The sequence below is a fragment of the Cryptomeria japonica genome, chromosome 11 (assembly GCF_030272615.1).
Source record: "Cryptomeria japonica chromosome 11, Sugi_1.0, whole genome shotgun sequence".
Classification (NCBI taxonomy): domain Eukaryota; kingdom Viridiplantae; phylum Streptophyta; class Pinopsida; order Cupressales; family Cupressaceae; genus Cryptomeria; species Cryptomeria japonica.
Genome location: NC_081415.1, coordinates 397455658 through 397472815, shown reverse-complemented (window position 1 = coordinate 397472815; position 17158 = coordinate 397455658). Strand labels below are relative to the sequence as shown.

The following is a 17158-nucleotide window of genomic DNA, read 5'->3' as shown; positions in this document are numbered from 1 at the left end:
AAGGAAGAATCTATCCAATTTCTCAACAATATTGGAAAAACCTCTATGCCTATTAGTCCAAGTGAAATCCCCTCCTTTAGTAACCACTTCTAGAAGAGTGTTGTCATTAACAAAGGATTGGAAATCCAAATGTGACCAGCTCAATCTCCTCACCCCTCCGTGCTTCTTAGAGGAAGAGAGGGCGGCATTGAAATCTCTAGCCACGATGGCTAAAAGGGGCCTCACTTCCTCAAGGCATATGGAGACATCCTCCCATAATTTACACTTCTCTATAGCCAAAGTTGACGCATAGACATTAACAAGAAAGCAAGAGAAATTCATAGTCTTCGAAATCACCTTAACCATATGCCAATACTTAGAGCTTGACACAACTTCCACATGAATAGCAAACGGATTCCATAGAATGCCCAAAACACTTGACACCCCATCTGAATCCACAAAATGACCTGACCATTTCTACCTAGCCCCGAAAATGCAAGTAGCAGCATCACGACCCAACTTAGTTTCCTGAATACAAATTACTTCTAGCTTGGCCTGGTCAAAACCTCTTTTGACTAGACGACGCTTGTCAGGGGCATTGTAGCCCCTGACATTCCAAGTTAGGAACTTCATTACTGTCCAGGAGAGAATAAGTCTCTCCCGAATCTCAGAAGCCTTGTTTGGACCTTCATGTTGCCTGCTTCCTCAAGCAATCTCTGTCGATTCTTTCTTCCTCTCAAATTTCCTTTAGACTTAGGGGGATCTAAATTAGATTGTTTGATGGTCCTAACTTCTGTCTCCCCTACTTCTGTCGACAGTCCCATAGAATCATCACTTAAACCTTCCTCCTCCTCAGACTCCAACTCTCCTATTACTCCATTACCCTTGCTCAGGGACATGTCAATGTCCTTGTATCTGATTATATTTCCTTCTGCATTCACACTAGGGTCCTCAACCGCTACTAGTGACTTAGCACTTTCACCCATCTCCTGGTTCTTCACCCCATCCGTCGAGGTGTTGTAGAATCTATGCTGAGATGGATACCCTCCCCTTATTTCACTTTCCTTTTCAACAGGCCCAACCCTTATCTCCAACCGCTTCCCTTCAATTCAAGATTCACCATCCCAGTCACTACCCTTACACACTTGATCCTCTTTCTCTTCTTCCAAACTAAATCCTTCCCTATGAGAGAACTCAACAATCTGTTTAGGTAATCCACCCAACACCAGCACAACGGACTTATCTCCATCCAACACAGAGGCCTGATGCAGCTTCTCCTGACCTGGGTTGGAGTTAGAAAGTTCTTCCACCCCTACTTGCATATCTGAGCAAAGGTGAATGATTTCACCGCTTGTGGCCTCCGATACAAAACTCGGATTGATTTTTCCCAAGCTCTAATATGCAACCACACCCACTAATAGCTTCTCCTCCAAAGCACGATCTGCCTTTCCTTTACCCTTTTGACCCAACAAACAGTCTCGATCCTCATGGCCCCATTCTTTACAAATCTTGCATTTGACTATGATTTCTTCAATTTCTATATCTTGTCTCCATACTCCTTCTGGAGACCTCATTTCAACAACCTTTGGTAGCCCAAGATGCGGCTTCCACATAACATAGATACGTGCATACATGCATGAACTGAGCTTATCAACCGCTTCATCTGACTTGATAAATCTCCCTATCTTCTCCCCTACACTCTTAAAGATTTCCTCCTTCCAATACTCATGAGGGAGATTGTACAATCTTATCCACATAGGAATTTCCTCAATAGTAGCTTGTCTTGGGTCAAAATTAGGGGTCCAATCCCTTATATAAAAACCAACTCTCGACATTAAAAATGACCCCGACTCCATCAGAGAAGTCTTCTCCTCAGCCGAACCAACAATGATAAGAAAAAACCCATTAGTAAGAGTTTTTATCTCAAAGTGGTTACCCCATTCTTCATTGACCCAGTTTCTCACTCTGGGAAAAGCTGGCCATTCGCCTCCCCATTTCATGAAGAAGGCTCTTTCGCGCAGAAAAAGTACCGATTCCTTCTAGGCCTCCGATTCAATGTAGATACTTACCGACCTATTCTCATTCGTTGTCGGTATCCCACCTAGAGAGGGGTCTTTCAGGGGGTGCTAGAGTTTCTTCTTTATCCTTTCCTCCGACTGCTGTTTGGTCCATTTTGGGAAGTTTAGATACCTTGAATGGCCCCATTTGGCTTTGTCATGCTCAAAAGGAAATCAGTTGGTCCCCCTACTGTGAGCCTCCCTCCGACTCCTTCCCGACTCTTGCCAATGCCACTGGTTTGAATGTGGAGGACACCATAGCCGCTGATACACCCTCTGTGCAAAGTCCTGATCCCATCCTCGTGATCAAGCCGCACCTTCACCTGGAAACCCTAGTGTCCTCCTACGCTCCTCCATTTATTATGCAATTGATAATTTTACTTCATAGTTGATATAAGTATTTCGCATTTGATAATAAAGGCCTTTTTTCTTTTAATGCGTCCTAACAATTTGATGATGTAACTGACTCATTTGTATGTTTTCCAAATGCAAGTGCATTATCTAGTACTGCTTGCTAGACAGACGAGGCCAGATGGTCTTGATCGACATCATGAGTTGGATCAAGAGGATACCACTTTGTTATGACATGCTGGATTGTATTATATAGCACATTTTCCTAAGGTTATGACTGACAGGGCCATGATTACTACTTTGATTAAGTGGTGGCATTCAAAGACATGTTCTTTTCATCTACTGATAGGTGAGGCATCCATCACACTTGAGGATGTGTGGCATATCTTACACATATTGATATTTGGTACACAAGTTAGTTTTGATCATCATGATGGTGTTTCTTCTTTGTGTACATTGTTCGAGTGTTTAGAGGAGGATCTACATATCCATGGTCATTACAAGATTCATTGGGATGATTTTGATTATGATGATCTCACAATTGTTCTTTCTTGCATAGTTTCTGGATTATTGATTCCTCATAGATGTACCCATGGTTTTCCTATTGGATGGGGATGAGTCATACATGATATGATTATTGACAGACGTGTGTTTGCTTGGGGTCCTTTTCTTCTTGCCACTTTGTATCATCAGATGCATGGGATTGTTTACTTGCAACATAAATCAGTTGGATGTGGCATTACTTTTCTCTAGACATGGGCTTGGGAGCACATAACTATCTTTCATCCTGCATTACATATTGATTTAGAGCCAAATCAGCCATATGCTTTTAGGTACACTGTTGGTGTGAGACATAGGGCATCGAGTAACATATTGTATTGGTGTCATCAGATTGATATCTTACAGTATTTCTCATGGAGACCTTATCTTACTTGCCCTAGTTGGACTGATGATGCTCAACATCTTCCTTTTTGTTGAGACGTGGGGTGATCACAGGGTTATTGACATGCATCTTCCTAGCTATGTACTCAAATAGTTCAGAGAGGTACATGGTATTCTAGATGTGACAACTTATTTCGCTCACACTACTCAAGAGGTTGGTGATTGGGGTGCTTGCCTGTAGCCTCATGTTGCCATTGCTGAGTTTGATGCTCTTGCTCATGTTTTGTGGGGATGGTGTGTTGGGGTAGCGGATCTAGGGTCTACAACATAGTATAGTGTATGGTGGATACAACACATGCCTATACCTTTGACAAATTTGACAATTTCGATTGGTGCTCAACAAATTAGACATGGTATGGGTCTTAGGGGGAGAGGGAGAGGTGGGGGGAGAGATGGAGGAGGTGGAGATGGAGGATGTAGAGGTGGAGGAGGTAGAGGTGGAGGTGGTAGAGGTGGAGGTGGTATAGATCTGATAGCAGTGGTTGCAGAGTAGGTGGACAGTGGAGAGAATGCATCTATGAGTATTTCTAATGAAGGTGATGAGTCAGGATCAGGCTCATTGAGCAGTGACAGAGATGAGGGTGGGGATGATGGACATGATGTGGAGATTTCCCAGGCAGCGGAGTTTGGAGGTGCGGAGAGAGGAGATGAGGAGGGATTGAGAGATAGAGTTAGGCATTTAGAGGACTTGGTTGATACTTTGCGACAGTAGTAGATGGAGGATAGAGATCAGTACATGTAGATGATGGAGGAGTTGACTATAGAGAGTGATCATCTATAGAGGGAAAGGGATGAGGTAGTTAGGAGAGCTCAGATTACCATGGATGTATATGATAAGTTATTTGGGCCGGTGATAGAGGCACGTAGCTAGGCAAATAGATATTTTTCTACTATACAAGAGGCTATTTATTATCGATAGGCTTATGAGAGATATATTCCTGAGGGTCAGAGGGAGCCTAGTTTTAGTACTTTCATGAGGAAAAGGTCAAGTTGATCTACCTCTCAACAGACTAGCAGTGGAGGAGTGATGGTTCCACCTAGAGCTCCATTGGGATAGACTAGAGTTAGGCGAGATGCACCTACCGATAGAGGCAACATAGGTTAAGAGATTGGATATTGATGTTGATGTTGTAGATACGATGTATTTTGACACATTTCTATATGATATATGATATGCATTCTTGATGAGCTATTTGATGATGAACTTCATGGTATAATGTTTTTTTATTGTGTTTTATGCTATTGTGATGATAAATGCATGTGAATGTGGTATAATGTAGTGATTTGATGTAGCTTTATGTTACGATGCATAATGGTTGATGAAATTCTTATTATAATGCAACGGTCTAATATTATGAAATGATATATATGAAAATGTAATGTGAGGATGTTTATTTTTGTGTGTTTTGGTGTTGAAAAATGTGAATTTAGAAGAATTGTTAGTTGTTAGACGTAGAATAGATATGAAATGATTAATCAATTAAATCAACTTTTGTTTATTCCAGATTTAGACATGATAGAGGTGATTTGATAGAATTTTGATGATAAACTCTTCATTGCTTTATTTGTAGTGTAATACATTATCATCATTGAGCCTTATTATGTAGCAATGGAGCTTATTACACAAGGGTATGAGGAACCAAGATGTATAGATATCTCATTGCAAAGAAACAAATACATAGCAGACAAGGAATCAACCCTCCATTATGGGAATTACACTAGGGGTTGAGGTATGTGTGGCATTCAAGGTTGAATGCTCCAATCACAGAAACCCACTAGAGCAATTGCCCTAGAACTTCATTGGTTCAAACCACAAACAACAAACAAAGAAAAGGACCATGCCCATCATGACTCCTCTAGTCACTTTTGGACATCCTTGAGTAGCTAAAAGCATTGATCTTCGCCAATTTGATAAAAATAGTTAACCAAAAATAGACAAAACTTAGCAGTTAGACTAACTATGCCTTTGCTTTGATATGTTTGATGTGATTTTGATAATGTTTGGTTTCAGAAGTTTTGGACCCCATATAAGACCGATCGGTTTGGTTTCATTTGTATTGATTATGTTTAAGACAAGATGTTGATCACATTGATAGTTTGATAGTGATTCGATAGATTAGACAATTGATCACCTTGATTGCAGTTGTTTTGACAAGATAGTTGTATCCTTTGTTTAACTTCGTGTGAAGTGTTTGTTGGATATCTGCTAGGGTGTTGGATTCTTGTGAGACAATTTATTACGAGTTTTTGATGTTTTCTGGATTTTTAGTTTGTTTTTTATTTGTTCAGGACTTCTTATGAATGTTTTTGTTTAATTTTGAATTTTTTGGTGTTTTTGTTTGATGTTTTTCAGAACTTTTATCTAATTTGTAGAATTTTTTTAGGTTGTTATCTGATTTTTAGAATTTTTCAGGTTGTTATCTGATTTTTAGAATTTTTTCAAGTCATTATCCGATTTGTAGATTTTTTTCAGGTCTTTATCTGATTTGTAGAATTTTTTTTCAGGTCGTTATTTGATTTTTAGATTTTTTTCAGGTTGTTATCCGATGTTTGGAATTTTTTCAAGTCTTTATCTAATTTTTAGAATTTTTTCAGGTCATTATCTGATTTGTAGATTTTTTTCAGGTCGTTATCTGATTTTTAGAATTTTTTCAGTTCATTATCTGATTTGTAGATTTTTTTAGTTATGCCCCCAAGTGTAGACCTATGATAATGATATGCAACATGTATGTGGAGACAATGAATTTTCAATATGATTTATGCAGGATGCATGACCAGAATGCAGTTCCTATTCGAACAAGGATGATCATGTGCTTCCTTCACTTTGACATACACTAATTAGATTAAAGGTGAGAAACGTTTTAGAGATAGGAGTTCAATCCATTCTCAAAAAGACTTAGATCATCCAAGATAATACACTATGTAACCAAGATTTATGAGTGGAGGCATGAAAAAATTCTCCAATTCTTGAAACGTTGATCTTCTTTTGCCGATGTGTGTGCAATTGAGTTTATTTTGACTCTTATACCCATCAAAGACTCTTAGAACCTTATGTGGCTAGCTATGTGAGTTATTATGACTTCAAAAGCATCATGGATAGAGCCTCGCAGCCAGCAAGCCTTTAGGGCTCCGACGAGGTTATGCACTATAATCTCTCAAACATTGCTCCATTGCCAGTAGGCGTCCATAGCCCTGATGAAATTATTTGCATGTTCCCGTATTCAAGCTTTTGTTGCACTTGTATGTGTGATATTTCAATTATATATCATTGTTTATGTTGCCTTGAGATGGATATTGGCACTTTTTTCTTTTATTTTCTTGCCTTGACTTGTAAGTAATGAAACCTACTTGGGTATGACAATTACAATGATGGTGAAGTAGAATATTGGATTTTTCACTAGCCACATGACCAACTAGGTATGTGTAATGACCTAGAGATATTGATTAATGTGTGAGATATAGAAATTGATAGATTTTGGGTAACAAGACTTGATAGTGAAACTTCTACCCAACCATGGATAAAGCTTAATCACAAGGTGATGTTGAAGATAAATGATTAAAAACCTCCTAAGGACTTCATGAACAAGTATATAGGAAATGAGACAACCTTCGTTACTTTCAGTGCAGACAAGTGAATGACTTAGACAATCATCATGTTTTTATTGATGCAACTATATGAGAAAGGAATAATGATATGCGGTAAAGAAATATGCAAATGCAGTACTAAAAAATGAAATGAACCCACCTTTAGATGTAATATCTTTTTCGGTGCATGTTGTTGATGGGATCGGGAAGTGAATCTCCCTCCATTGTGCCCACAGTCAATTAAACATGGATACATAAGGGGTAAGTCTTTGTCTCTAGTTGTCTTAGAGAATCCCGATATCATGCATACTTGGTTATGATCTGTTGTGTCTTCATCATAAATTGGTGGTGGGTTGTCTTAATTATTAGATGGAAATTCATAATCATGAGAATCTATGACACTTTCTATGTATGTTTCACTTTCTGATTCTATGTCACTTATCCTCTCTTGTTCTTGTAACCGAGTTTGTTTTAATCAGTGGATCTTCTTTGTATTGTGGATACCCTTCTTAAGCCCGGTATCAATCTTTGTAGTCTTTCTTCATTTGACTCAAATGGAGGAGCTAAAGTTGTTTCTCTTGGAAAAAGTATTGACAGTAACCAAGTATTTGGCTCATCTGCTACTGTTAATCCTATATCTATTACCATGTTTTCTTGTGGAGATGTTTCAGGAACTGTACTGCTAGATGTCTCTATGCTAGGTTCTTTGTTGATGACTGATTCTAAGGTATGTATTCTGAGGGTAGCCTAGGCTTGCTCAGTATATCCAATGTATGTTGTCTGGCTTCTATTATTTGTGTCACATGTTTATATCCCAAGCCTTTATTCTTTGGGTTTTTATGTGGCAAAACATATTCTAATATTCCTTGCTTTTGTAGTCCTAATCATGTGGTGCCATCATACCCATGTTTTTGTAACATCTTGAAGTCGTTACCATATTGATATAGAGGTATCCTGGGTACTGTCATGTCATCTTCTTCTCTGTATATCCAGTGATTGATATCTTCGTTTAGAGATTCTTCTTGTAGGTCTCCCCATCTAATAAAAGAGAAAGAATCTGAATACTTTATTATCTCTTTTCCTTTATCTTGCTTCATTGTTGTGTTCTGAGGCTTCCCAAAAGACCTGGGAGAAAATGATGATTGTTTGTCATCTAATGTACTCAAAATAGAATATTCTCCATAACCAACTTTTTAAATATGCAAAGAAGATGTGGTTGGTGTATTTTTCTCTATTTCTTTAATTGATAATGATTTCATTTTTAAGTGAAGAGGGACTTCCTGATTGTTTGGTACTTGATTGTCTGAGCTTGCCCTTAAATAATTAATGTGTTGAAAATGGTTTGGGCCACCATGGATAGTGATTTCTATGCCATTGTATGGGAACTTTACACATTAGTGAAAAGTTGATGGTGCTACTTGCATTGCATGTATCCATGGGTGACCTAACAATATATTGTACTCCAATTCTTTGTCTAGGACTTGAAAGGTGATGTTTGTTGTAGCTGGTCCTACTTGTACTGGTAAAGTCACCACATCCTTAGATTTGATATTGATTCTCTTGGTAGAATCAATATAATATTCAGAATATCCTAAAGATTTGATCAAATGTAGAGTGCATATGTTAAGGCCAACTCCACCATCTATAAGTACTCTTCAAACCTTTTTTCGGTCAACCAAATCTTCCAAGTGCAAGGCATCATTACGCATGGGTCAGTTTGCAGGTACATCCTATTTAGTGAATGTGACCTTTAAAGTTGCCAAGTTTCCAACCATGGATTGGAATGTGTTCTCATCAATATCTCTAGCAACAATTGAATCTTGTAAGGCTTTATCCAGGACTGCCTTATGAGCTGGCTATATGTGCAATAACTCAAATAGTGAAATTTGGGCTAGAGTTCGTTTCAACTAATCCACCATATTGTAGTTACTATTCATTGAAGGGGGGTTTGAAGGAACCCCTTATAATGTGACCTTTGATCTTCTAGTGATGACAACACAATCTCTTCTTTTAGGATTCATTGTGATTGTAGCTACCATTTCATTTCCTGGACTTAGTGTGTTAATGGCATAGTCAAATGTGACATTAGTATAATTGGTAGTATTGTTTTGTGTATTAGAACTAGAAGCCTTTCCTTTTTAATGTTTGATGAAAGGATCTTTGAAAATGTTATAATCTGTGTTTGGTGCCTTATTAATATCCACAATAATGTCACCTTGATCAATGAGATCTTGGATGAGGTTCTTCAATTTGTAGTAACTTGTTGTCTTGTGACCCTTATTGTAGTGATACTCACAGATGTCATTGTCATTCCACCAAGCACGCTTAAATGGACCTGGTTCATATGGCCTATCTTCTGGTAAAGTTATGGCATTGCTCTGCATCAATTTTTTCAGTGTTGATTCCATAGGTTCTCCGAGGGGTGTAAATTTTCTTCTAGGTGCGCATATCCTTGGTGGCCTTGGATTGTTTGACTATAGTGCATTAGTGTTGTTTGTCTGAGTCTGGTTCTTACTGGCAAAATTAGCTGGTCCTTGTAGAGATACTAGTGATTGAGCTCTATTTACAACACATGCATCAACAACTCCATTGCTTGTGAAATTTTTGTTTCTAGACCAAAATTTTGGCCTTTCATTAGTTGTGCTGGTGGTCGGTCCACTATCCTTGTGGTGTTTCAATATCCCTTGTTCTAATAGGCCTGTCTCACATTTGATGCCTTTTTCTGTTATGTCTTTAAAATTGTTCAGGCATTACATTTTTAATCGATACTTAATCGGAGGCACAAGATTTTCATTGAAGATGTCTACTTGCTCCACTTCAGGGATGTGACTAAGACATCTACGATATAGGCCTCTCCATCTTTGCAAGAATGCAGCAAAAGTTTCACCCTTTTTTTGCTTTGTTGCACATAAATCCATTAAGATAATTGGATTATCTATGTTGAAGGCAAAGTTGGATATAAATAACTCAACCAATTCTCCCCGTGAAGTAATTTTGGGTCAAAGGTGTGAAAACCATTCAAATGTTGTCCCTCCAAGGCTCTTGGAAAATAGCCTCATTAAGTATGTATCATTGTGAGCTACTTCAATAGATGTCATGAAGAATTCTCTGATATGATCTCGAGGATCCCCTTTCCCTCTATATTTTTCGAACTTTGGAGTTTAAAAATGTGGGGGAAATGGTGGCATGTATAATTTTCTATCAAAAGGATACAGACATAGATCCTTCATTGTGTAGCTCTTTTTATCATTACCTACTTGCAAACTAGCCATTTTATTTTGAAGGTTCTCCATTTGTTGGGTCAATGGTGTATTGAATTGATGGGTGTTTCCCATACAAGGGATAGTATTTGAGTATCTTTGAGATTGTTGAAATGTAGACAGACTAGGTAACTATGCACCATAAGTTCTAGTAGGTGGTGTGAAGTATGTAAATTGCTGACTAACATTTGGCTAAGCCAAGCTAGTTGTCCCTTGATTCACATTCTGACTACTATGGGTGGAACCAACTGAAACTGCAAGTTGAGTTATATTTTCCAAGGTAGTGTTGTGAGCCATTGGAGCTTGTAGTATCATGTTGGGCATTGTTAGTGGTGTAAGATTGGTACTTGGTGATGCCATTGTTGACTATGTTGAGGTTGTAGCCATATTGGCATTTTGAGATATACCTTGCGTTGATGTAGCAATTGTTGCTTGTGTTTGTGTTGCAACATGCAATTGAGGTATATTTTAATTTAATGTCACACCTTGTGGCAATATCATTGAAATGTCTACCCCTAGAGGTAAATTGGCTCCATTCTAGACTAAGAGAGCGAGATATCTGTCTCTATCATTATTAATGAGAGCGTTGAGAATCATTAGTGTTGCGAGATCTTGTTGGACTACTTCCAACTCTTCCTTTGTCAAATTATGTTGTATTTCATCGATGGAAGGCATCCTGTTTGTGTTTGTTGACATTGTTGCAGATGTGTGACCCTATGTTTGTTGTTGTGTGGATAGATCCATATTCCATGTTGGGTTAACCAAGGGATCGTTGTTAAGATCCATTTGGTTTTTTGCCTTTTGAGCACACGTTAATAGCATGAATATTGTTTCGAAGTGATCTCGACTCTCTAAAATGTGTATGCAAGACTCGAATAAATGCAACTAAATATGTTTGTATGACTTCCTAAAAATTAAAGTGCAAACAATGCAATCTATGAATGATGAATTTCTATCAAGGATTCCGAAATTCGAACACAAGATTTTCAGCGTATTGTCGAAAAGATTCAAATTTTGCCTCTTCTTTGCTTCCATTTTTGAGGTCTATGTCTATTTGTACTGATTTCTGGACTTCTTCATCTATGACAGCTTGGACTATGTCATATTGGTCTTGATCAATTATTAATTCCTTAGTAAGGATATTCAAACTGTCAATTATCTCTAATTGAACATTGTTTGGCCCAAGATTGGGTTGCTCAAATGGGAATTTATCATTTCCTTTTAGACCCATACGTTGAAGGATACTATGCAGACAATCCAGACCCTAGAAATGATTGATACCTAAAATGATTGACACCTAAAATGATTAACACCTTTCTCTTTTAACATGGTTTCAGAAATGTTTATATGGTCTTTTCTACCAATTGTCTAATGGATTCTTTATGAGCTGCTCTTTGTATCCTTTTACTTAGTTTCTCATCCAGATGAACAAACCAGATTTCATCATCTATGATGACCTCAACTGTATCATATTGGGCATGATTTACTCTTACTTCCCAAGCGAGGTTATCTAAACCATGAATTATTTGTAATTGGTCATTGTTCAGCCCAAAATTGGGTTGTTCGAATGGGAATTCTCCATCTCCTCTAATACCCATGGACTCAGGTATGATTCCTACACTCTAATGCAATGATAAACCCTAAGAAAATTTGGTGAAATGACTTATGTGAGGACTTTGTGTGATGATTCTAATGGTACTTCTGCATGAATTGAATTCCTAGGACCTATGATCACTTGAAAGTAACATGTACATCATCTTTGAATTTGTGCAAAAGGTTTGGATATGACGCTGGTGTTAATGTTGACACTTAACTTTGTTGAGGTTTTGTTTGATCTTGTTGAACAGTGAAACTTTGACTTTGTTGAGGTTGTGATTTGTATCTTGCAATGTTTTGAATTTGTTGAAGTGTAGAAAAGGACACAATAGTCACATCAAAAGAATAAAACCATGAAAAGAACATTTGTTTAAGGATATTTTTCAAATTTCCATGAATGTTGGGACCCTTCTCAAGATCTCATTTTGTTCTCGATATATTGGGGCCATTCAATATCACATCAGACACACTCTCCTAAGGTTAAAAGGTCACAAGTATTACCACAACCCACATCTTGACACTCCGTCAACTCAAACATCCCTGTCACACCCTAGGGTGCGCCTATTTTTTTGCCTTTTCTAGAAATTAGACCAAAGAAGATTGCTCCTTAATTGGTTCGCTATCCTAGGAGATATATGGTGAGTGTCTTGGGGACAGATTCTTCCCCACCCTTGCACTGTGATAAAATAGGTGTCTGGTTACTGACTTAGTTTGGCTTCTAATTTCTATGGTGTTTAGATAGGGTTATGTTTGAGTGGTCACAATCAGCAGTGTTTTACACTCCATTGAGGGAGGTCTCCCAGTCTGTAGAGGTTACACTCTATAGATTTTAATGTACCGTATAGGCATTGAGGGAGGCATAACGCCATTGTGAAAGTATGTAACACTCATTGCATATGATTTTCATCACATATGCATTTATATTTAGTGGCTTGGATTACTTGGCTTTAGCCATTGCCACTTAGGTCATTCCCCTCTCACCGACCTTAATGGCACCCTAAGGGAAACTTGGGAGGGCAGGCCTTCTAAAGGATTTAATTGCAAGAAATAAATAAAAGCATGAAAGAAGAGAGTCTGGATTTTTTATCACCCATTGAAGGGGAGAGCATAATACCTATCCCTCCAAAAACACAAAAGACAAGGGTTCTTTTTAACTTTTTATTGCAATGATTTTCTATTCTATTTGGAGATGTTGCTCCAAAAAAGCATGGGGTTCAATTTTAACCTTCATCACAATTGTGAAATAAAAGACAAGTTTGTTTGTGGTTCATTTTAATTGCACCAAATTGAAGTGTTTTTAAGCTACCCCTGTAGAAAATGATGTTAGTAAGCACGTGGTGGGCTATCCATCCTAATTTTCCAATTATAGAGTTCTATCTTTTTACAGACAAAAATATATTCTGATAAAACCCAGAAGTGAAACATAACAGAAAAACAAAAACTTAATCTAACAATTGCGAATTACCTACACAAAAAATGCAAATTGATATCAGATCAATTGCGAATTGATGTATCATTAATTGCAAAATACTATTTAAGCAATTGCAATGTGATGACTGTTCAATTGTGAATTTATATAAGATCAATTGCTCACAATAATTTATTTTTTTTAATTTTTTTTTTTTTAAAACACAAGAAAAAGACAAAAGATAGAAGGTTTATTCTGCAATGACATTGTCTCACACCATGTGAGCCATCACATCAATCTCATAAAAAGACTTGTACTTGGTTAAGAAATGGTGGATGTTTTTGTGATATTAAGAAATCTCCTCTTTTTCTTCAATCTCTCGGAGCTCCCTTTCTACCTTTAAGATCCTTTGATATGTCCTTTGTTGTCTCCTATGTTGTTCTTCCTCCCTTGCACTTGAAATTCTGAAAGTCACCTTTCCTACCATTAGATTAAATACATCTTATATGTAGAAATTGAATTTTCCAGAATTTGATGAAATTTCCCGGTTAGGTGCGCAAGATTAGATAATAAAGAAACAACAAAAGATTTTTTAAATTTTCAACCCCCTAAGGCAATTGCGATATGTTTTTGTGATTGCGGTACAACTACTTAGCAATTGCGGTGCAACTACTGAGCAATTGTGGTGCAAAATAAGCAATTGCAAATTTCTGCTTAGGCAATTGCAAAATCAGGATTCTGTTTCAAGTATGGATCTGCAAAATCATTCAAAACAAACAATTGAGGTTAGCATGATTCACATCGGGTTCACCAAATGTTTTCAAGTAGTAAATAAGTGTAAATTGCATAATCAGATATCAAAGAGTGAATCACAACTCTAATCTAATCAATATTACTCCTAAATGACAGTAGAATAATGCGACATCAATTGAATTGAAATAATTATCTATTTAAAAATCCTTCAATTGAAATAGAAAGGCTTCCATTGCTCTTCTCCATTGTTGATGATGTAGGTGGCTCTCAGGCATTGCACTTGATTTCCTACATAAGATGGACAACAATTTTGAAAACTGTGATTCTGTGATTCTCACTTGAATTGAGAAAATGATGTTTAATTTATAGAATTCCAACACAAAGGGGGTGAGAAATAGAACTCAAGTGTTGATTGATAGATAATTGAAATTGATTGATCAGTTAACAGAGTTGATTGATTTGTTAACTCAATAGATTGATCAGTGAACTGAATAGATTGGCTAGTAAACTCATTTGATTGATCAGTGAACTGAATAGACTAGGGAGATGACTGAATAGATGGATTAGTAGACTAAATTGATGGATTAGTCATAAAAAGCTGATTTTAAGTTAAAAAGGATGATTGGTTTTAGCATGTGTTGTAGGAATTTGAAATTAAATTTGATATTCATTTTCAATTTGGATTTGAATTTGGTCATTCGAATGCTGAAATGCACATGGAATTAACTAGAATTCAGATTTAGTGAAATATGAATTTGGAAATGTGAAATTAGATGAAATGAAGTGAAATTTGAATTTGGGAGAAAATGAAATGAAATTAGTTGAAATTAACTAGAATTATAATTTGGGGAATTGGAGGAATTTAATTAATTAATTTAAATGAAATTATTTAAACTTAGGAGATTGAATTAATTAAATAATAAAGATTATTTTAAGTAAGAAATAAATCATAATTAATTAAATAATTGATATTTAATTAATAATTGAGATAGGGTTAATTGAATAAAATGATTTGAGAATAGAAATAGAATATTTAGAAGTGCTGAAGGGTAATGTTTAGAAGAAATAGTTAGTTTAATTAAACAATTGAATAATTACTTAATTAAATAGACGAATAATTAGTATACGATTAATGAGACCTTTTTAGGTGTCTACACAAACGTGATAATGAATGCAACCTTATGCAAATCAATTTTTTAATGTGTCAAAATATCTTTATACTACTTGCCCCAATGCTTTTAGAAGAATTGTTAGTAGATTAAAGATAGAACAGATTGATGAGAAATGTTTTGAGAGAATTAAGAGTGATTATAAGATGGATTAGAGATTGGAAATGATAGAATGATGAATTATTGTGTCTTTATTCTTAGCACAACATATTCATCATTGAGCCTTATTATGTTTCAATGGAGCTTTGTACACCAAGGTATAAGAAACCTAGTTGTAAACGATATCTCATTGCAGAAACAAACACATGGCAGACAAGGAGTGAATCACTCCATTCTAGGTGTACCTCTAAGGGTTGAGGTATGTGTGATAGTCACAAGCATAGCTATCTTTGACTTTATTTTTGCATAAGATACTTGCCAACTAAACGTACCGACATAGACACCCAAAGTACTATTTCCCCATAACTTCATTGGTTCACACCACAAACAACAAACAAAGAAAAAATCGTGAACCATCCTGGCTCCTCTAGTCATTTGTGAACATCCTTGAGTAGCATAGGAACATGACCTATCACAAATTGATAAAAGATAAGACTAACTAGGACCAAAAATCCAGCAGCCATTCTGATTTGTTGCTTTGCTTTGATTGTTCGATGTGATGGTTGATGTCAGATCTCAGAGATTAAATAGCCTGTTTAAGACCGATCTTTTTGTTTTTGAGTGTAACCTACCTTGTTTAAGAAAAGATGATGTTTGATTGACATGGTTAGTTGATGTGATTGATAAAACAGTTTGATTAGTTTGGTTACAAACTTTGATAAGATAGTTTTATCTTTTGTTGACTTTGCGCGAAGTGTTTACTAGATATCTATTCAAGTGTTTGATCTATGTGAGATGTTTTATTGCTCTCATTTTGATTTTTGGTTTCTTGGTTTTTTTTTAATATTTTTGTACTTTTTTTAAGACTTTTTATGCTTTTTAGGGCTTTTGCAAGATATGTGTCTAATGTTTTTGATGTTTTCTTCATGGTCATATTTGAGTGTTTATGATATTTTTTAGGATCATTTTTTTTATGTTTGTGATTTTTGATGATTTTTGGATCATATATGCTTTTTAAGGCTTTTTCAAGATATTATCAATTTTTTTAAGGATATTTTCAGGACTTTATCTGATTTCAGGGTTTTTTCAGGACTTTATCTGATTTTTAGGATTTTTTCAGGACTTTATATGATTTTTAGGGTTTTCTTAGAACAACCCCAATTTGTAGACTTATATGATGCCATTCACAACTTATGCATACATGACTTGTAAATTGGATTTTAACATGGTAATTGTAGACACCTAAAAATGTCTCATTAATTCTACACTAATTATTCATCTATTTAAATAAGTAATTCTTTAATTATTTGATTAAACTAACTATTTCTTCTAATCATCGCCTTCAACACTTCTAATTATTCTATTTTTGTTCTCAAATAATTGTAATCAGTTAACCATATCTCAATAATTTAATTATAATGATTTATTCCTTAGTTAAATAATCTTTATTATTTAATTAATTCTATTTCCTAAGTTTAAATAACTTCATTTAAATTAACTAATCAAATTCCTCCAATTCCCCAAATTATAATTCCAATTAATTCCATCTAATTTCATTTCATATTTCCCCAAATTCGAATTTCATATCATTTCACCTAATTCCAAATCATCAAATTCACATTTCCCCAAATCTGAATTTCAGTGAATTTCATGGGCATTTCAGCATTCGAATGACCAAATTGAAATTCAAATTGAAAATGAAAATCAAATTCAATTTCAAATTCCTACAACACATGCTAAAATTAGAACTGATTGATCAAATCAGTTAACTCAGTTAACTCATCAATCATCTTTTTTAACTCAAAATCAATTCGGTCTTCTAATCAATCAATCCAGTCAACTAACCCATCTATTTAGTCTACTGGTCAATCAATTGAGTTCACTACTCAATCAAATGAGTTAACAAACCAATCAATTGAGTTCATTGATCAATCTAAATTAGTTATCTATCAATCAAAA

The 17158-nt window shown here is 35.9% G+C and overlaps 1 protein-coding gene across 1 annotated transcript; it reads right to left on the bottom strand.

Moving 5' to 3' along the window:
• Positions 1-1373: 1373 nt before the first annotated feature.
• LOC131071555 (uncharacterized) lies at positions 1374-1814 on the bottom strand. The gene has a single exon (XM_058007441.1). It carries the CDS (start codon positions 1812-1814, stop codon positions 1374-1376), a length of 441 nt encoding a protein of 146 aa, XP_057863424.1.
• Positions 1815-17158: the final 15344 nt, after the last annotated feature.